The sequence below is a fragment of the Empidonax traillii genome, unplaced genomic scaffold (genome assembly GCF_003031625.1).
Source record: "Empidonax traillii isolate 1590-97213 ecotype Southwest subspecies unplaced genomic scaffold, ASM303162v1 scaffold665:size397641, whole genome shotgun sequence".
Lineage (NCBI taxonomy): Eukaryota > Metazoa > Chordata > Aves > Passeriformes > Tyrannidae > Empidonax > Empidonax traillii.
In genome coordinates this window covers 81,566-102,460 of record NW_020955858.1, presented here as the reverse complement: position 1 = coordinate 102,460, position 20,895 = coordinate 81,566, and the positions used below count along the sequence as shown (strand labels likewise).

Here is a 20,895-nt window from a genome sequence, read left to right as displayed (position 1 = left end):
GTGCTTATTTGTCGGAGAACTTTTGGTTGCTGAAGTGAAGGGTCTCTGGGACTCTTGGGCAATGTGTCAACAGACTCCAGAGAAGACCATAGGTCATGAATTGGCAAGTTTCTGAGGTGCAATATCCATGACCTTAGAGTCTGTACGATTCTCCAGATCACACACAGGAGGTCACTAACAACAATGTGAATAAACCAGGGAAGTATTTACCATAAGGAGATGTAACTTGGTTGAAGGAGAAATGTTCCTCCTCTTCCTCAGTGTGAATGAAACTTGAGAATGGTGGTTCTTATCTGAGCAAGACAAAAATTAGCACCCTTCTGTTGAGGATTGTTCAGATGGAAGATATTTCATTGCTCCACCTCTAAAGAAAAAGAAATTAAGGCCATGTCTTCCTGTAAGGCATAATGAGATGTAATTAAAGCGTAAAACCTGCAATCCTGAGTCCTTGCTTTGAACAGTTTGTTTTTCTGGTTTGCATTGTTTGGAGAGAAAGTTAGGGGAAGAAGGAATGGAAAAAGGATGGGACAAGTAGCCATTTAGGTAGAGGGCTGTATTAAAAGTTGCAAGGCAGACTCGTATGTTACCTCGTGGATTAACTCTAGCCTTCCTCCTTCAAATTCTTTCAGTCATTCAGGTGATAATTATTGGTCCATACGTGGCTATCCTTCTCTTTCTTTTCTTGATACCTCTGGGGATGTACTCTCCTTGCATCAGAGAGATGGGAACACTTGGACCAAAGCCAGCCCTCATTGGACACCGTGGAGCACCAATGGTAGGTCTGGAGAAGGTATTTTATGTAATTTCTTCCTCCTGTGTCTTGCTACCTTCATCATCATCTTCTGTTGTTTGTTTTTTTTTTCCCCCCATGGAATCTGTGAAGGGTGTAAGGGGAGACATGTCTGGTTGGGACTGCATGCCAAAGGCATCACTCACTGCATGGATTTGCTTACAAGGATAATGCTGTTCCTGAGGGACACAGCCAGGCTGGATGGGGCCCTGAGCAATCTGGTTTAGTGGGAGGTGTCTTTGCCCATGACAGGGTTTGGAATGGGATGATATTCAAGGTCCCTTCCAACCTAAGTTGGATGATTCTATAACAAGATGGGCTTGGATAAAGTGGAAGAAAGCAAATAGTAGACTAACAATATAATGACGCTCCCTTAATAAAAACCAGAGGTGTTACAAAAAGGCAGAAAGTGCTTACAGAGTCCTCCAGAGTGTGTTCGAAAATGATTCGCTCATGCACTTTTTTTTTTCAGCTAGCACCAGAAAACACTGAGATGTCATTTCAGAAGACAATTGAGCATGGTGGGGATGGTCTTGAGACAGATGTCACCATTAGGTGAGGGGAAAACACTGCATCTCACAGAACATATGCTGCTTCTTCTAAGGGGTTTTTTTGGAGATAGGCAGCTCCAGGCAATTAGGTTTTACTGATGGCTGGAACAGGGCCCCTCAGATGGCATATGATGACAGAGGCTGTAGGGCATGGTTGTTCTCAGGCAAATCAATAAGCTGCAGCTATTGATTTAACAATCATTATTTCTACCGTATATTTTAAATGCTTGACAGAGTATAAAGACAAGTCCCTACTCTACTCTGATTTCCAGGTCACAGTGAGGGTTGTATCAGGTCTACAGACCAACAGAAAATTGTGTTCAGACTTGTGACAGCATTGTCCTAATTATTGGATCTTTGATTGCCTTTGTTTGGTGGACTCATTGCCATGAACTGCTAACACTGTGCATGATGAGCAGTTTCCAGACACTGAATGGGAAAAACACTAACACTTAGATGCTGTACCTATCTAGACCTTTCTATAAGAGAAAATTCTGCATTTCCATCACTGTCTACTTAGACTTCAGCCCTCTGAAAACCATAGAAACACTTTGATGTCAGCAAAAAGAGGTTTCAACCATGAGTCACTATCCATTTTTGTGGGGGTTGGCCACCACAAAGGTCACCATCTCCGTGTTGCTCCTAAGGAACTGAGGCACAGACAGGCATGACTTCTCCCAGGTCACCTAGCAGTATTTAAGCTGGAAAGAAACCGGTGTTTTGATCCTCAGCCTTCCTCCCCATCGCACCCTCTGCACTGAGGGAGGCCATACTGCTGCATTCACGGTGGCCCACATATTCCTCTGACCTGGAATGAGTCTGCTCTTGCCATGAACGAAGCTGCACCCCAGGTGACCTGAACTCTTGCTCTTTAACAGCTATGATGGGGTTCCTTTCCTCATGCATGACACCACCTTGAAGAGGACAACTAACATCAAAGAGGTCTACCCCAATGACACTGATCAAAATGCTGCGTTATTCTCCTGGGATTCCCTGCAGAAGTTGAATGCTGGAACATGGTTCCTTAAGGTAAGTATCAAAAAGGGCTAGAAACATTCAAGGTCGGGTTGGACTGGGCTCTGAGCAACCTGATCCAGCTGAAGATGTCCCTATTCGCTGCGGGGGCATTGGACTGGATGAGCTCTAAAGGCCTCTTCCAATCCAAACGATTCTATGATTCTATGACTATCGCCAGCTGTCTCTGATGTAGAAGAGACACCAGATGCCTATTACTTAACAGCACCAGTGTTAGAAAAGGAATTACTGTTTGAGCCAAAACTCAAAGAAGTCAGTAGAAATCCTTCATTTTGGGTCTCTCTGCTTTTTCCAGTTGGCCTTCAGGCCTAGGAGACCTACAGCGACTGGCTGGTGGGTGTTCTTGTCACCTTATTTTGGCAGCAGCAGAATTCATGGGCTGGGGGGAGAAGACAAGAGCTACTTGTGCAATGTGCTGTGCATAATATTCGGAGCTAGCAAGATGGGACAGAGAAGCACAGCAGAGCTATCTGTGAGCTATGCAATTTAGGTCCCAGAAGCACTGTCGTCACAGCCTGGGTTGATTTCCTCCATTTCTTACGTAGAAGAGATAAGCAAAATAAAATATCCCCACCTGCTGAGGACTGATATCAAACCTTTTCCCTTTTAGAAATATGAGGTTTTTACATACAGCTGAATCCCAGAGCAAACTGCCTGATTGATTTCCTTCTTTTTTTTTTTTTTTGGTATCTCTTTATTTCTAGGACAAACCTTTTTCATTCATGGGCTCACTGTCAGAGGCAGATCAAAACCAGGCAATGAATCAGTCCATTTACAAGCTGAGTAATTTCTTGCGCCTTGCAGACAGTCACAATAAACTTGTGATATTTGATCTCTACCGCCCTCCAGAGAAACATCCTTACAGGAACTTGTGGATCAGCAGAACCCTGGAAGTCATTCTCAAGGAGTCAGGGATTAAACCCCATCTGGTAGGGTGACCTCACTCCATCTCTTTTTCTTGCTCTCAAAACTGGGATTTTGGGGTCATATCCTGCATATCACCTGCATAAAGTTGGTCGCTTGCATTTCTCTCATTTTAAAAGGCATTATTTGGAGTATATTCCTACTATTAGCTCCTCATCAGGCACAAAATGGTCTAACCCTCCAGGCAGCAACAGGAAATATGGCAGTATATACCAGCTGATGCCTTAAGCCCCCAGACAGCACCCTTTCATAATTGTAATAATTGTCAGTCTACTCCCTGCTATCCATGCTTGTTTTATATGTTGCATAAAACCTTCTAGCTTAAATTAAAATACAGAATTGGAATTGGGAGCCTTTATTGCCTTCGTCCTTCTGGCAGTGGATGAATGCTAAACTCATATGAATCAGGTTACATACCCTCTAATGTCCGGGGAGTTACACTGATCTGTATCTGCTGAAGACTGTTTCTTCCATGCTGGAAGAATGAGAGAACAGAATATTTTCTGTTGCCTTTTCCATAAACCAAAGCTGTCTTTTCATTCGTTTCCAACACCGCATCTTTTGTTGGGCTATGTGAAACGTACTCACTGGTTACCAGTTAAAAAGCAAGGAACAGTGGATACTTTTTTTTTTTTGATGAAAATGTCTCGACAGTTTTAACCCTATATATAAATGTTCTTTGATCACTGGGAGAAACACGTCATTCAGTAGGCTGGGTTAATCCCCTCAAGATGTTATCTTTACAGTAGGGCATATTAGGGGCATGAATTCTTCTGCTGAGAATTCACTGGTTCCTCTTGTTGCCTGCAGGTCCTGTGGCTGAATAACAACATGAGGTCCTTTGTTCAATCTGTCGCTCCTGGGTTTCAGCACACCTTTGGCAGAAAGGCACCAATTGAAGACCTCTTGAAGAACAACATTGTCAAACTCAATCTGGTCTACACTGATATGTCCAGTGAAGATATTCGGTAAGTTTCAGGCCCAAGTACTGTCTTTGGACTGCAGCTGGACTATGTTTACCTCATGCATGGGGAAATGTCTCCCTCCAGTGACCAGTTCCAGAATCTATAGCATTTTGTGAAGTGGTCCTTCAGATCAAGTGGCCATCCCTGATGTATTTTAGGGGTGACAGATTGCAGTTCACTTCTACTGTTGACTAAGAGGTGGTACATGTAATTACTCCTCTTGCCCTCAATTCCATATTGACCAGAATCAGAGGATCTTCTGGTGGAATAACACAGCTGTCTCCTGATTTCTTGTCTTTCTGTTCATGCCATCCTTAGTCCCACCAACACTGAATTGTGGAGAATGAACAACTATTCAATCTCCCATGGCTCTTCCACAGACATCATTGTTTGAGTGCATAATGCTGTGGTAAGAGATCATCACCCTCTTGTTGCTGGTGTTTTGGAGAGGTCATTTCTTGTCTCTGTTACTACCACTACTCTGTTGTATGTGACACACTAAAAATGTCATTTCTACAATGGAAGGTTCTACATTCATTGCAGGAGTTTCCAAAATGTTTATCTCACATGGGAAAAAATCCCCAGAAATCACCATAAAAGCCCCAGCTTTACCTGTCCAGCTCTCCTTTTGTAAATGGATTTTTTTTTTCTCTTTGCAATGCACAAATCCATTGAAATCCAGTTGGAATGAAGAAGATCCTTCATTACTCTAATCATTTGGGTGAGAGTAAGGTTCATGTTTTCTCAGTTATAATTGTCACAGGATGTAAAACCATAGAATCACATAATGGTTTGGGTTGGGACCTTAAATGTCATCTAGTTCCAACCCCCTTGCCATGGGCAGGGATACCTTCCACTAGACCAAGTTACTCAGCCCCATCCAACCCAGCCTTGAACACCTCCAGGGATGGAGGTGTCCACAACCTCTGGGCAACCTGTTCCAGTGTCTCACCACCCTCACAGTCAAGAATTTCTTCCTAAAGTCTGATCTAAACCTCCTCTCCTTCAGCTTAAAGCCATTCTCGCCTGTCTTGTTACTCCATGCCCTTATCAAAAGTCCCTCTCCAGCTCTCTTGTAGCCCCTTAAGGTACTAGAGGGCTCCTGTAAAGTCTCCTCAGAGCCTTCTTTTTTCCGGGCTGAAAAAAATCCTAGGTAGATCCTTTTGGGTAAACCATGGGTAGATCCTAGGTAGATTTATGAATGCTGGTATAGATGATACATTATAATTGCCTATAATTTACCATTATAGAAAGAATGAACTTACTTCTTATCAAGTTTCAATAGCTTATAAGAACTCGAGAAATTATGAGTTGATGCAGCAAACATAACACACTTGAGTGACAGCTTCAAGGTGGTTTTGAACACACTATGGGGAGACTATAGAATAACAGAATCATTTAGATTTAAAAGACCTCTAAGATCATCAAGGCCAGCCATTATCCCAGCACTGCCAAACCTACCACCAAACCATGGTGAAACATATACACATTTTTTAAATAACTCTTCTATGATGATTTCATCACTTCCCTGGGCAGCCCATTCCAAAGCTTGGTAATCCTTTCTGTGAAGGAATTTTTCCTGATATCTAATCTAAACCCTCTCTGGTGAAGCTTGAGGCCATTTCCTCTATTGCTTGTTACTTAGAAGAAGAGACCAACACCCACCTGGCTACAACCTCCTGTAAAAACACATCATTACATTGATTCATATGGCATAAGGGTTAGAAAAATTTTGACCTTTTGGGCATTTTGTCTGCTTCTGTTTACAGAAATTCAGCTATTCTGTATTAAGCAATTGTTAATGATTAATTATTGGCTGGTTGGCTTTCTTCTATGTTCCTTATCTAGGTCCTAAAGTAAGCATTTCCCATAGAAAATTACAACAATTTCCCACCATGTTCTTGAATCTCCTTGAGTAAGCCCGAGGGAAGTACTAACCTCCTTGCTTAACGAAAGTTGTTGTCTTTTGGTCTTTTAAAGGAAATATGCCGAGGCAAACATCACCACCAATCTCTATGTGGTCAATGAGCCGTGGCTTTTCTCCCTGGCATGGTGCTCGGGGGCACACTCTGTGACCACCAACGCCGTCCACTTGCTGAACGATCTCAGCCAGCCACTCTTCCTCATGGTAAGTGAAACTCTTCTCTATCCCAGGAGTGGGAAGTAGGGTTGGGATGTTCATGGCTACCTTTGGACACTATGGGCCAGTTGACACGTGGATAAAGTATCCTTCAAGGATCCTTTGCATGAAAAAGACCTGAGCTGAAACCTGGCTTACCTGGGACCTTTCAGCCACTACAAGTATTACTACACCCTTCTCTTTCCTCTTGGCTCTGATAGAAGCACCCTACTTGTTAGGATTTGAACCTTAGGCCTTGAGGTAAGGTGATACTGAGACTTGTGCAGGGAGAAAGGAAGGGCCTTTGAGGGCACAAGCTGATGCATGAGAATTTCCATTTCTAAGCTTTTGAAGCACCTTCTTGATGTCAGAAGTTTCTCATTTCTCAGGGCTTCCCAATGCCCTTCTCAAACTTGGTCTTGTTCCACAAGTCCAAGGAAAACAACCATGGAAATAACCCTTTTGCTCTGGGAGGAATTTTTATGTTTATTATTTTGGCTTGGACAACCTGTAGGACCAGGAAGCACCTGGGCCAGTGGTCCCACCATAGTCCTTGCAGCCTAAGGGCTTTGAACAACTGGCTTCACACTCTTGAAGTAGATTTTACAATGCTCCCATCTAGAGAACTGCACTGTTTCCGTCTGTTCTAAGGTTGGGTGGAGGTCAGTCTAAGGATGAATCTTCAGATGCTCCAACACTTAGACTGGGAGCCACCCCAGACCCTCTGTGGAGTTCAGGATAGGGCAATTTTGCCAGAGAAAATGAGATGTTACCAGTTGATGTTACTGTTGGGGGGAAACAGAGAGAAGTACAGGGCCTACCTGTACAAACAAGAGGTCCCTGTTATATTCACTGTGATACAGTACGATCTTCTTGGCCACACAGCAGACCTGCTTTTATGAAGATTTGGCACAAACAGTGGTGAGTGGCCACTTTGAAATGCCACAAAATGCTTTGAACACCCAAGAGGTGCTGCTGCACATGCAAACCAGTCAGCTGAATGGCCGTATTTGAGCAGCAGAAAGAGCTTGAATAATTTCTTTGCATATCTTATGGTCCTTGGTGGTGAAAAACAACCTCTGTTGTTTTCTTCCAGACTCCACAGCAGTACAACATCATGTGGATTCTGACAGATCTGACCTCTCTGCTCCTCATCTCACTCATCTTTGCTCTGCACTGGTAAGTACTAATGACATCCTAAACTGATCTTTTGCTCTAGATGGAGGGAAAGAGGGATGCTTTCAGGTAACCTGAAGAGTTAAAACTACTCTTGGGAACATTAGCTTTCTCCTCTGGAAATTGGAGAAAGCCCTGAAAGTCCCCCCAATCCTCTCTGCTTTTCCTGCTTGCTCTCATTTTCCCTTTCCATCTTCTTACCTCAGGCATTGTTCACCCTCAGAATTCATGAAGAAGTGGTGGATTTATGGTAGCAACATAAACCAGTTGTCAAAGCTGATGGGCTGAGAAAGGAGCAGATTATTGTTACTACTTAGACAGTGTTTCATTGGACTGATTTGCAAGGAAAGCAAATCAGGACATCAAATGTGTTAATATTTGTTAATATTTGTTAATATTTGATAATATTTGAATTTGTTAATATGATAATTATTTGATAATTTGATAATATTTGAATTTGTTAATATTTGTTAATATTTGAATGCTCCACGTCTCTCTGTCTGCATATGCCAGAGCCCCTGAGGAAATCCATCCTCCCAGATGAAAATATCTGAGTGTGTCACACACACCTCATTTTGTTTCCTTCCACTCTGTCAAAGATAATCAGGAAATCTGGGGTTCATGGAATAGGCTCACCCCAGCAGGTTGTGTTGTGCTGCTGGATGTTCTGCTCTGCCACAGTTGTATGAGGATGGTGCCTATGCTCTCATCCTGCTAGTGCCCAAGGAAAGCAGGATGTGCTGGGCTCAGATCTTCGGCTGGCTGGCTGTGGGTGGGTGGAAGGATCAGAGCAGCCAGTCCAGGGGAGCTTTTTTTGCAGGGTGCTGGCAGCACAACTGTGCTGCAGGTGACAGCAGGCGAAAGGCTTGGGAAGCTCCTGGATGAGCAGTCTGGATTGCTGTTAACTGTGACTTGCTTTGGCATAGAAAAATGTTGGAGTGCTAATATTGCTCTGAGATGGTGAAGAAATGAATTAGTAGCAGTTTGACAAAGTGATGAACTAGCACTGTACAGCCATGTTTGTTGGGTATCCAGGCTTTTCCCTTCCCAAGGCAAAGTGGCTCTCTCCCCTTTCTCTATTACCCTGTTCCATTCTCCTCAGGTCTTGCTTTAGCAGCTTTCACTGGGTTCTCAAGGCTGCCAGTTGCAGGGTGGCTCACAGTCACCCCTGTAAAGCAACACCACCACCATTAGACCTTCCCACACCTGTCTCCTCCAGGCTTGTGTTCACGTTATGTGTGCATTTCCCAGGCTACAGCTGTGGATGCTTTTGGTCCAACCAACAACAAACTCCTCTGTGCTAGCCTTGCAGCAAGGGCATTTCCAACCCTGCTGGGACAGAAGGGCCATCAGCAGTGCCTCAGTGCCCTGTGTGGTCTCCTTTGTCAGGTTTATGAGCACACCAAAATCACGATTTTGAAATTTCCCTGGCTGTTTAACAACCAGTGGCTGCAAACATTTCTGGGGCTTTTGAGCTCTTAAATCTTGCTGAGAAAACAGGGCTTAGTCACAAAATTGCCTTCAAAATGTTGTTGCACACATGAAGTGTGGATGCTTAGACATCAGTTGTGCGCTGGAGTCCTTTCTTGGTGAGCACACGAGAAAATCCCAAAATACCTGCACTCCCAAAGTAGGAAAATGGTGTCCCAGAGATCCTACAGCAGGAATCTGTGAGGAAAACCACAGTGAGCAGAGGCCTGATCCAGGTGCTTTTCCCCCTGCAGGTGGCGAGAGCGGAATTTCTCGTGCTGTGCCCAGGACAGTAACCCGGTGCTAGAGAGTGGCACCTACAACAAGTTCAGGACAGGTGAGCAGGGCAAGGAAAGCAGCTACATCCTGCACAGGGTGGTCTCTGTGGGGTCACCGGCATCCTGATGGTTGGTTTGGTGATGGATGTCCATACTATCTCAGCCTCAGGTGTAGGTGGCAGGGTTCTGTATTCAAACTCCTGAGCAGCTCAATCCAATCAACCCTGTTTCAAGCAGAGGGTTGGGGCATACATATTGATGTCCACACCAATATTCATTACTCTGTGATGCTGTGAAAAGAGACCCTGAAGGCACTGAGCACTCCTGGTTCTGCGAGGCAGGGTGGGATTGGCTGAGGACCCTCCAATGCACCATGTTTCTTGCACCCATGGAGCTATCATACAGACAAAATGACCCAACCTGGGCTGCATGCATTTTCAGCCAGATTGTATTTGCTCACGACAGCTGTCAAAACAAATGCAGTTGTATTGGTAGCTCACTGTGTCCCTTTTTCCAGAGCTCAGTGACATGCCTGCTGTCCTGACCTGACATGGGCAGAGAGGGGACATGGACCTGACATCCTAGTGAGACTGGGGAGACCAGCTGTGGGAGCTCAAATCTACCTGATGAGGAGGAACCATTTGCCTTCGTGACTCTGCTGGAGATGAGCATCAGTCTTCTCCTACAGCTTTTCTCAGATTCCTGTGCCTGGCAGGGATCCCTGGGGTGTAGGAGAGCACAGATGGAGCTGCAGCCATGAAGAAACTCTGTGCCATGGTGAGATGCAGCAACTACATAGGAGCCACTATTTACCTCTGAAACCATTGGCATCCCACAGGGCAATCATTCCCACCATGTGTAAGCCCTCGTTTCCACAGCTGTGTTTTACACATGCTGCAAACATCTGAGCACCCTGCAGTTCTCCTCATTCACAGCTGCCCAGGTTTCTCCTGTCAGATTGGCCTCTTCACACACTACCTCCCTCCCTCTCTCCCTCCTTGCAGGTCTCCTCCACCCCCAAGAGAACACTCGCCCCACCACAATGGTCAGGTGCTGCTGGCTGAGTGTTAATAGGATCTGTACCTTTCTATAATGCAGGCAGTGGCATCTTTGGTTTTCCTTTTCTTCACTCTGGTCCTGCCACAGACCCTAACAAGGACAGTCTCTTCCCCTTGGCTGTGGGTGAGGGCATAACTTCCCATGGCGGGTGAAAGACATCTTGGTGCCTTGGCCAGGTAGCCACTGAGACTATGACACACCACTTTTGTTCAGAAGGATTGAGCTGCGTGTGAACTGGTCCCATCAAGTGTCCTGTTTACTTTTACCTTGGGAAGGCCTATATATCTGTACAACACCCCAGGATTTATTTGGATTTGCATTTCTCCCAGTGGCTGCTGGCACACAGTGGGGAGGGGGGGTCCATGCCTTGCTCTGTAAGGGGGATGTAAGCATCTCTCAGGTTTAAGCCATAACTTTCTACTTGAACAGATAATAAGGATACATTTTTTGTAAATTGTAAGTGCTGTTTTAAATACATTTTATCCTGTTCTGTTCTTATTTTGTCAAGCTGGGAAAGAAAATAGTAGTGTTTACCAGATTCAGGCTATAGACAACTTTTCACACATGAACCTTTTGTTAAATAAAGTTATCACAAGTGAATTGTGACAGGGAAGCATTAGATTTCAGAGTTACCTGTGTTGAGAAGCACTCAAACCTTTCCAAGTTGCAATTTTGGAGTATTTTGGAGGCTAGAAATGCAAAAAAGAAGCATCAGCCTTTGGAAAAGGGATAAAGGGCAGATGGATCATTGTACAGCAGATAGAGAGAGAGGACGGTGTTAAATTCCTCTCCCCATGCCCTGCATGCATAGCTGTTTCGTAACTTATTGTGGATAACACTTATGTATGTCAGCAGCAAAAATAGGAGGGGGGTGTGTGGGTTGATTGTGGTGTCCATCATGGGTTCCTCAGCCTGTCCCTTAGTGTTCAAATGAGGGACTTGGCAGTGGTCCCTCAACTGCTGCTTTTAATATGTGTAGGAAAAAGCCACCTCAATGCACTTTGATCCATGTATGCAGCTGCTACTTGGCCATTATGCAGTGGTAACTCCCTGTACTCAACTTTCTCATTCTCACCAGCCTTGCCCAGGCAGAGCCTGGACAATTAGACCTGATCTCCTTTAATGCCTTACACTCTGTCACATCTCAGCTACTATTTTTGTTGCTTCACAGCTAGCTGGGTCTGGCAACCTTGTTAGGCACATGGCTGTTAGTCCGACTCCCACAAACAAACTTTTCACCCAGCACTTCCTACATCCAGTGATTCAGCTCAAAACTGGCTGGAAGATCCACCCTTGTCACAGAGGATAAGCAACAGAGACGCCCCAGGCTTCAGTGGTTTTTACCTCAAAATAAAACATTTCCACTAGTTTCCAGTCCGGGCACACTGATGGTTTGCTCCTCATTGCTTGATACTCTCACCAGGAGTTCCACTCAGCAAAGAGAAGTCTTGTCCACAAGAATCTTGGAGCCCTGAGCCCACCCTTCCCTGTGGAGATGCCAGTAAAACTACACAGTGCAGGACAGCCTCCCAAAAAGCCACTTGATGCTTTTTAATTAGAGTATTTCACTTGGACACATGTTTTTCATCTTACATTGCTTGGTGTGAATACAAAGATGCCAGCAGATGCTAATACATATGACACACAGGCACGCACACACAGAGTCCTGGCATCCCCCAAAATGGTGGGGTGGATGGGAGGCCAACAGAGCTGTAAGTGGAAGGATGAGGGTGGTACAAGTGGAAAGATGAGCCAGGACAGCTCTGGAAAACACTGCTGTGACACATCATCTGCTGCATGTGATGTGGGAGGCAGGGATGGCTGGAGACTCACAAAAAGCAGTGACGGTGGTGGTGATGATGGGCACGTGTCTAAGGCCAGGTGGGATCCCAAGGACAGCTGAGGAAGGGAGAGAAACACCAGAGATGGATGGTAAGAAGGCAGCTTGGCTCCCAGTGTAGCCTTGGCTGGTGTAACCATGCTCCCATCACCAGGGTGCCTTGATTAGGGGATGGTGGAGGAAGGGGATCTCTTAGCAGCCCTGTCTGGCTGGTGAATGTCTCCATACAGCATCTCATTCACTCTGATGGAGCAATCAAGGTCCTAAGTCACTGCTGTGTCCCAGGTGAATGACACGGTCCTTGAGGTCTGGTAGGCAGTGCTGTCAGCTCTGCCTAGCATGCCATAGTGTTGGAGAGCTGAGCCCAGCTGAGCTTAACAGAATAACACGTTCCCACGATATGGACTTCTGTGAAAGCAGTCAAACTCAGCCCAATGGATGGGACCAACACAGGTCTCCCACATCTGTTGACATCCACTCAGTGATAGTGACACCAGCACCAGATATTGGTGGACAATTGTCACCTCTCCTGATACCCCACACCTAGCCACATGCTCCTTTGAAGCCTGTAGTTTGGAAAGGCACCCCCAGGCTTCTTCCCCTGCATCCTCCCAGACATAACATGACTTCAGCCTCCTCTCTGCCAGCAGGTCCCATCTCTGCTCCAAAGCAGGCTGGTCTGCACTACATGGTGTTTGGTGGAAGACGGGACAAAGAGCCAGCAGGTTAGTACAGCCAATCAAAGACGGAGAAAAGCCCACAGAAAAGAAGGGTCTGCCCTTGCTATGGGTGGTTCAGGTTCAGCTGGGACTCATAAAGAGCTGCTTTATACAGTAACACACACAAAAGCACAATAAAATCATCAGCTGTTACAAACCCAATGACCAAGTTCACATTTGAATTACAGCTCAACATAGGCTTGGCCTCAGTCTTCCAAACTTGGGGTCTTCAAAACCCCTATAACCATATTGAAGCTTGCACTAGAAGTCCTCCTAGGGATAATTTTTCTGGGCACAGGGGCAAAAGGAGATAATTCATCTTCCAAGCTTTACTTCCAGCTGGGCCCTTAAGTTGGAAAAGATGTGCCTTACTCAGCCTCTGGCAGTTATGGCTCTTGGGGAATCCCTGGGCGAAGGACTGTTCTGCAGGTCGCCCTCAGCCCCGAGGCAGCATCCAGATACCGGCACAAAATGCAGGATTATTTTTTTTCCTTTTTAATATTTTAAAAAATAAATAGAAGAAGAAACAAAACTTTAAAATTTGTTCTTTAAATATTTCCAGCATTGCACAGACAGCACTTCAGTATTCTAGCCTGTTCAATCAGTAGTTTGTTTATTCTGATTCCTAGTAAAAAGGTGCTCCTCCCAGCCTGCTTTTTCTTTCTGTCCTTCTTTAGAACATATTCTTTTGTAATGACAAAAAACTCAAGCCCTGCAGTGTTCATTCAACATCTTTCCAGCAATGGATCAGGGCTCTGTTATTCCTCTTCAAACCTGAAGTTTCCAGAACCTTACCAAAAATCTGTTAGCATCCTAATAGCTCTCATATTTAAGAAGAAAACCAAACAAAAACAAAGCAAGCCACACGCACACACAAACACACACAAATCCTCTTCCAAGAGCCTTTGTGATGCCAACCATTGGGTTCAGGCAAAGCCTGGAGTGTTTTTGCTCAATCACTGTCTGAGAGCGGTGGTGTCCCCTGGAAATTTTTGAGATGTAAGATGGAGTCGGGATACAGGGAGAGGCAGGAGAATGGGAGGTCAGAGATAGTCATCTTCGCTGGAAAGGGAGGTGGGATCGGAGCCCTCAAGGTCAGAGTCCAGTGAACTCCCTGATGGTGTTCGGCTCATCTTCCACATCTGAGAGGCAAAGGTTCTCCCCCAGCTGCACGGGTATCCCACTGCCCTCAGCTGGTGAATTAGTGCCATGGCCACCTGCCAGTGGCTTCTTGCAGTTCACTTGCTACCCTTTGCACTCCTCTGTTTGCTCATGGCTGTTAGCATCTGGCTGATATACGAGGTCAAAAGATCATCCATCTTGTATCCCTGAGGAGGAGAGAGAAGGTGTTACCTGCCTTTAGAGCACAGTTTACAGTCTCCTGGCTTGTCCCTCCTGAATACACTGGCTATCAGTTGTTGACTTTCAAGTTTTCAAGTGCATTTTGACTTATTCTACCATTCTCTTCGGGTGAAATGTCACCGCCACAAGAAACACTGTCCAAACATAATTTGCAGCATCAAGACAGAGGAACTCACTGTCCCAGCACGCTGCTGAGGCTAAGGACATAGGGAACTTTGGATGGGACATGGATTTTCAAATGGCTAACAAAATACTGAATGCCTCAGATTAATAACAATTAATTCAGTAGCAATTTTTATCCTTCATGACTATTACAAGGGACAAGTTGGGCAAAGGATCTTGGTAAAAGGGCTCAAGAATACCCCTTGAGCCCACATTAGCTTTAATGTTTTTCTCAGTCCAGTGCCAGGGACTGCCCCCCATGCTCCTGACATGGCAACATCCCAAGCACAGCAGGCTTGCTTGCACATTGGATGATGGACCAAATGAGAGCCCTGATCACTGAGCAGAGCAACGGGAAGTTCAGAAGGAAAAAAAACCCAACACATCAGGGGCTCTTCTGAGAGACCACTTTCAACCCAGAGAATCCCTGAGGCACAATTTGCTGCCAGTCAGGATTTGGTCTAATCTTTAATACTCCTTACCAGGGAGGTCTCACAGAGCAGCTTGCTTCCTCTCACCAAGTTGCCAATGGTTATATGGAAGTACGTGTTGCCACTGCTCCAGTTGGAGATCTTGGTGAAGGGGTGAGTGATGAGGATATCCTGGTGGGAACACAAGAGTGACACTCAACATGCAAGAGCCTCAACTTTCACGAAGGGTTGTGGGGACTTCTCATGTCCCTGTTCACTTTCCATCAAAGCAGACCAAGGATGTCTACCAAGGATGTGATGAGACTGATGGGGATGGCAGTGAGATGCAAGACTCTGGATCCTCCAGTGCTTGTGAAGGACTGTCATAGCAGAATGACCATGAATATGGTGGAAGTAACTAGTAGGATCTCATTTACTCCAGCTCCTGTCCTAATGTCTGTGAAAGGATTAAGGAAGCAGTGTATGTGTCCTCCAGTTACAGAGTTCTAACAGTTGATGCTCCCAATACATCTTCTGTTGAAAAAAGCTGTCTGGCTCTGTGTAACACTGAATTTCTGCCTCCAGAAACTGTTCTGTCTATCCAGCCTTTCTGACTAGGCTTAATGAGAACCCATTAAGTTCTGAACAACATGCTCTTTGGTATGACTCCTCTGAGGATTTGGGGAATGGGCTCAGGAGCCCTCAGTTTTGCTTACCTTGGTTTTGGGATCAATGAGGCTGACTCCATGCTTATTGATGGCAATTAGAAGGATTTCTGGATAATTTGGCTCTGTAGTTTGCTGTTGGAAATGAGATGAACTGGTTAGAGGATATGTCAAGCAAAATCACACCCCTTCCTATTTCGTCTCTCCCTATCTTCTCCTGACAGCATTTGGTGGCCTAGTAACTGCTATCTAGTTTATCCTTTAAAGATAAACCTAGAGCTCATCAAGGTATCAGCAATAGTCAGGACTGTCTAGGTAAGTACAGATTTCCTAAATGCATGATAACCAGTTGCTGAGCTGCTGACAGCATTAAGTTCCTTTTCCCTTTGCTGGCTTACCAAAAGTGAAGCCATCTTGCCACTGGCCTGGAAGAGCTGGGACAAGCTGAGCAAGTCTCCTTTCCCCTTCCAGTCTGTCTGGGGCTCTGCTTCTCCTTATGCAGGCTGATGTGGACCTCTAGGCTAAGACTGCACTGCTCTGTTCCCTTCTGGTCTTTACAATCAGTTTTGCTCAGTTTGGTTACTGAGAAGAGGAAGTTGCAATAAGGTGTCCAGAGTACCTGGACAGAGTTCATGACTACTCGCTTCCTTGATGGAAGTCTAGTGCAGGGGTGAGTGGTCTGGATTTGGTTTGTGATGAGTGCAGACAGATCCCCTGGAAAACCACACATTCCCCTTTGCCTTGGCAAAACAGAGAATGGCTCGTAGCTCCTCAGCAGCACAGCTATGAGTAGGGACCCAGTGACTGAGATATGCTGAAGTTCTACAATGGTTTTGTTTGTGTAAAGAGGCAGGGCAGCAAAACAGAGTGTATTTGTCCTTCACTGATGAAGAGTCTCACACTCTGTCCCTGTTTCAGCAGGGTTGTCCCAATCTGGTTCAGATCTGGAACAAGCCTGTGGGACAGGGCTCATGAGCTTGCCTCAAAGCTGCCAGAGATCCCCCAGGGGCAGGTACCTTCACTTCAAAGAATGCTGATCCAAATGTAGGCCACTTGAAGATAATCTTTAGAAAGGCAAGCTTGGCTTCTTCTCTTGTTTTGCCTGCGTGCTTGTTGTAGTATGCGACGATGGACTGGAAGAGAGAATACAACAGAGATGGAGAGTTTGCACTACGTAGCACCAGGGGTGTTTACAGAGAAGGAGTATCAGTTCCACTGTGAGAGACTCATAGAATAGTTTGGGTTGAAATAGACCTTTTTAAGGTCATCTAGCCCAACCTGCCTGCAATAAGCAGGGCCACATTCCAGTAGACCAGACTGCTCTGAGTCCTGTCCAACCTGATCTTGATGTTTGGTTCTAGTCTCTGTTCCAATGAACAGGGAATTTTCCAATTTCAAAGAAGTGCTGGCTGGTCACTGGAGCAGGGCCTGAAACGAAGGCAGGTCCTTAGATGAGCTGAGCTGGAAACTCCATTAAAGGGATCGTAAGTTTTAATCCTCCAATTAATGAAGCAGAGGAGACTGAGAGACCTTCAATCGAGAGATGCTGATAGCACACAGGAAACAGAAAGGACTTGTAAGACTATTTCTTGGCAATGAGACACCTCCGATATTTTAAGACTAGACCTGTCTGCACATGTGCCACAGCTCTTCTTGTGTAAAGCAGGGAGAATTACTCCTCCACTCGGCATTCTGCATTAAACAACAGACCTTTACACAAGACCATCTCTCAGCATGTGTCCATATGACATTGCATCCATCACTACACCCACAGTCACAGGACAAAGAAAACCCAGGGCAAGGTATGTGTGTGTGAACATAAACGCACAATTTCTCCTCCTGGTGATGCCAGGGAGGCTGAAGCTCCTCTATGGCTCAGGAGGGACCATGGGTCACTCATTCTGACAGTCCAACTTCAACGCTGAATGTCAGAGGTGTCAGTCAAGAGACTGGGCTTCCCCCAGCCAGTCCTGGCATATGAATCAAGCTTCCGGTTTACCCTTTTCCAGTCATCTGGAGAGAGCTGCCGGATGAGGTCCTGAGGCACCAGCTCCTTCAGGAGCTTGGGGATGCTGGGAAAATAGGACTTGTCATCCTCAAACTTCACCCGGTAGATGAGAGCCGCCAGCTGCAGGACCTCTTCCCGTGTGCACTTGTGGTAACCGCGCAGGTACTTTGGTAACTCCTGCATGGAGGAAAGAACAATTGAGAGATAGAGTGGATGCCCATGGACCTTCATCCTCAGATGTTTACCAGAGTTTGTGGAGGTATCCAGCCCCTGGTTAAGAGGCTGTGCCCTGGGAACATCTGCAGATGGACAATGTCTTTGCAACCCACTCCTAATCCCTCCCAAGTCTCCATTGGCATTGCAGAGTCCTGGAGTACCTGGTAATAGTGAAAGATTGAGTCTGCCATCGAGTCTTTTCCAGGCGTTGTATTGGTCCACAGTTTTTTCATGAAGAACACTTGGTAGGTGAGGGAAGGCACTATACCTGTTCAAGAGAAGCAGGAATATGGGAGCAATGGTGTAATACCAGCTGGCAATCAGTGTCTGCAAGCCAGTGGTGCCCATGTGCCATCAAAACCTGCAGGGACAGGGGCTTTCACAAGGCCAAAAGGGGTCTGACCTTGCAGACAAAACCACATCACTGCCATGCAAAGCTTTAATAAAATGGAAAGTGTCTGGGTTCACTTGCACCATCGTACTTCAGTGATAGTGCTTGCCTAAAACAGGACAGAGGGGTTGCATCCTGGAGGCACCTATGTCTTGCAGCCACTCCTAAATTCAGCAGAGCTGTAGCCACTTCCATCGTGGATGTGGTCAGTGAAGTGAGGTGAATCCCACCACTAAACCTTCCTGCAGGCAGTTCCTGGAGAGCTGTCCACCAGCAGGTGCATCTCTCAGGGGCAAGGACTAGCCCTGGAGCAGAGGTTTTGCTGCTCCTGGATGGACCACCTCCCAGGTGATGTCCCCCAGGGATGGTGCAGACAGCACGCCCACATCAGTGTGGCCCAACAGATCACAGAATAACAAAATCATTAGGTTGGAAAAGACCTCTAAAATCATTGAGTCCAGTGCCAGGTCCACCACTAAACCATGTCCCTAAGCACCACATCTACATGTTTTTTGAACACTTCCAGGGACTTCCAGTGATTTCACCGCTTCCCTGGGAAGCGTATGGCAGACTGTGTGGTCACTCTTGTTTGAAAGGTCAGGAGGGTGGGAGAAGGGCTGTGCGTGACCCATAATGGAAAAAATTACCATCTTTTGCTGGTCTTGCTTTCTTTATCCAGTCTGTCAAGTGTCTCACAAAGTCAAAGAAGAAATCTCCCTCGGGCACGCTGATGACCTGGGGGACATAATACATGGTCACAAAGGCTGAGAAGGAGAATCACAGAATATCCTGGGCTGGAAGGGACCCATATGGATCATCATAGTCCAAGTTCTGGCACTGCACAGGACACCCCAAGAATCACACTATGTGCCTGAGAGCATTTTCCAAATGTTTCTTGAACTCTGTCAGGCTTGGTGCTGTGACCTCTTCACTGGGGAACCTGTTCCACTGCCCAGCTACCCTCTGAGTTAAGAACCCAAACCTCCCCTGACACAGTTTCACGCTGTTCCCTCTGGCCCTATCACTGGTCACTAGGTGGAAGAGATCAGCATCTGCCCCTCCACTTCACCTTGTGAGGAAGCTGTAGACCATGATGAGGTCTCCCTTCAGTCTCCTCTTCTCTGAGCTGAATTAGCCAAGTGACCTCAGCTGCTCCTCTTATGTCTCCTCCTCTAAACCCTTCACTATCTTTGTAGTCTGCCTTTGGATCCTCTCTAACAGCTTTATGTCCTTCTTATATTGTGGTGCCCAAAACAAGTGGCAAGACATCACAGGCAGGGTTGGCCATTGCCCCATCTCCTGTAGTTGTTGCTCACTGTTCTGTGCTGGTTACGCTGATGTGTTACAAACCGCTGATGTGAGAAAGCCACTGCCAGCACTTTGCTTCGGGCTCTGTCTCTAATTTCATACATTATTTCTTATTGCAGCTTCTTGTTTCACCAGAACAGCTCCTTTCCCTTCCTGATGACTATCTCCATAGATTTCTCCCAGTTGCCAGAGGCAGCTCTAAGCTGCACATTTTTCTTATTTAGTTCTTTCTTATAAAGCCGACTCAGTAGCAAGCTAGGAGAGTTCTGCCCATCTCTGTGTTAAGTCCTTTAGGGGGATTGCTGCAAGTCAGGACTGTGGGACTCCAAACCTCATCTCTATCTGGTTGGATCTGACTTAGAAATGCCACTCAGCTTGTAGAGAAATGCTTCTCACCAGATAGCTCTGGTTCCACCAATGAGTACCGACTGACAGGTGGGTCACTGTGAGTACTTCAGGGCTACTTCAGCCTCTGGGTGGGTCACTCACCTTATCAGAGATTTTGACGAAGAGGCTGAAACCCTCAGAGGACTTTAGGAGCAGCCTGTTGGAGATGTTCTGGCAGAAGTCCTTGGCTTTTGTGCTGGACTCCACTTCAAATGCCTGCAAAGAAAGGAGGATCATCACCACTGCTATCTCAAGATCAATTTTCACTTTATGCTCTCTTTGAGGAGCTCTAGGCACACATGCACAGAGGGATGCCCACCACTGATGAAATCAGTGACATTGTGAATTGTGGCTTGGGGCGTGGGAAGGGATTCCTGCAGAAGTTCTGTCATGCTACTGCTGTGCCATTGTGCTTTTTAATGCTGTATCTGTATCCTGTGCTGGCTTATCAAGGGCTCCCCAGGCAATGCAAGAGATTTTTCTGATCTAACAGTGAAGTCTCAGAACTATTTTCCTGGGGGAAAGAGGGGGTGGGAAAGAGAGATACCTCCAAGCTGATTTTTCCCAACTGTCTCTCCACTGATGAGGAGATTAGATGACTGGCTTAGACCAAATGCCTTGCTTTTAGATAGCTGAATAGAGGGAAAATGACTCCTGCTTAATGCATATCTATGGATGGGATATCTAAAGTATGGGATATCTGAAGGACTTTCCCACCTCCATGCACATCCCAGGCCTGGTTTTGCCTTTTGAGCTGTGCTCAGCATTTTCATTGCCTCAGTTTTGCTCTGCCCACTTAGAGAGATTCAGTTCATAGCACTTTAGGGAATTCAAGCTTCTGACCACCACAAGCATGACTGTGTTATCCTCAACCACCAAACCCCCAAGACTCATGTTCTACATCCCACAAGAGTATGATCTGGAGCTCAGTGTCCAAGCAGTACTTCAGTGTAGATGCATGTTGCACTGGAATGATGCTACTCTGCCAGGTCACCTGGTGCCTTCCATGGCCAAATGGATCACAGCAAACCTATCCAAGTGCAGAAGTTCCTACTGCCTC

At 46.0% G+C, this 20,895-nt stretch overlaps 2 protein-coding genes across 6 annotated transcripts in view; one reads left to right on the top strand and one right to left on the bottom strand.

Moving 5' to 3' along the window:
• Positions 1 to 10,853, top strand: part of GDPD4 (glycerophosphodiester phosphodiesterase domain containing 4) — a 36,753-nt gene extending 25,900 nt beyond the window's left edge. For all 3 annotated transcript variants that reach the window (XM_027899401.1, XM_027899402.1, XM_027899400.1), the window contains 9 exons: positions 630 to 775; positions 1,263 to 1,345; positions 2,220 to 2,370; positions 3,081 to 3,305; positions 4,111 to 4,268; positions 6,246 to 6,393; positions 7,481 to 7,563; positions 9,285 to 9,367; positions 9,826 to 10,853. In XM_027899401.1, coding sequence (XP_027755202.1) covers positions 630 to 775; positions 1,263 to 1,345; positions 2,220 to 2,370; positions 3,081 to 3,305; positions 4,111 to 4,268; positions 6,246 to 6,393; positions 7,481 to 7,563; positions 9,285 to 9,367; positions 9,826 to 9,857 — 1,109 coding nt within the window. In that variant the 3' untranslated portion in view covers positions 9,858 to 10,853. The remainder of the gene's footprint in view (positions 1 to 629; positions 776 to 1,262; positions 1,346 to 2,219; positions 2,371 to 3,080; positions 3,306 to 4,110; positions 4,269 to 6,245; positions 6,394 to 7,480; positions 7,564 to 9,284; positions 9,368 to 9,825) is intronic.
• A 2,664-nt stretch (positions 10,854 to 13,517) lies between these two features.
• Positions 13,518 to 20,895, bottom strand: part of MYO7A (myosin VIIA) — an 85,986-nt gene continuing 78,608 nt past the window's right edge. For all 3 annotated transcript variants that reach the window (XM_027899396.1, XM_027899398.1, XM_027899399.1), the window contains 8 exons: positions 19,938 to 20,051; positions 18,788 to 18,875; positions 17,911 to 18,017; positions 17,525 to 17,710; positions 16,542 to 16,658; positions 15,577 to 15,660; positions 14,933 to 15,052; positions 13,518 to 14,254 (listed from right to left, as the gene is read on the bottom strand). In XM_027899396.1, the coding sequence (XP_027755197.1) occupies positions 14,165 to 14,254; positions 14,933 to 15,052; positions 15,577 to 15,660; positions 16,542 to 16,658; positions 17,525 to 17,710; positions 17,911 to 18,017; positions 18,788 to 18,875; positions 19,938 to 20,051 (906 nt within the window). In that variant the 3' untranslated portion in view covers positions 13,518 to 14,164. The remainder of the gene's footprint in view (positions 14,255 to 14,932; positions 15,053 to 15,576; positions 15,661 to 16,541; positions 16,659 to 17,524; positions 17,711 to 17,910; positions 18,018 to 18,787; positions 18,876 to 19,937; positions 20,052 to 20,895) is intronic.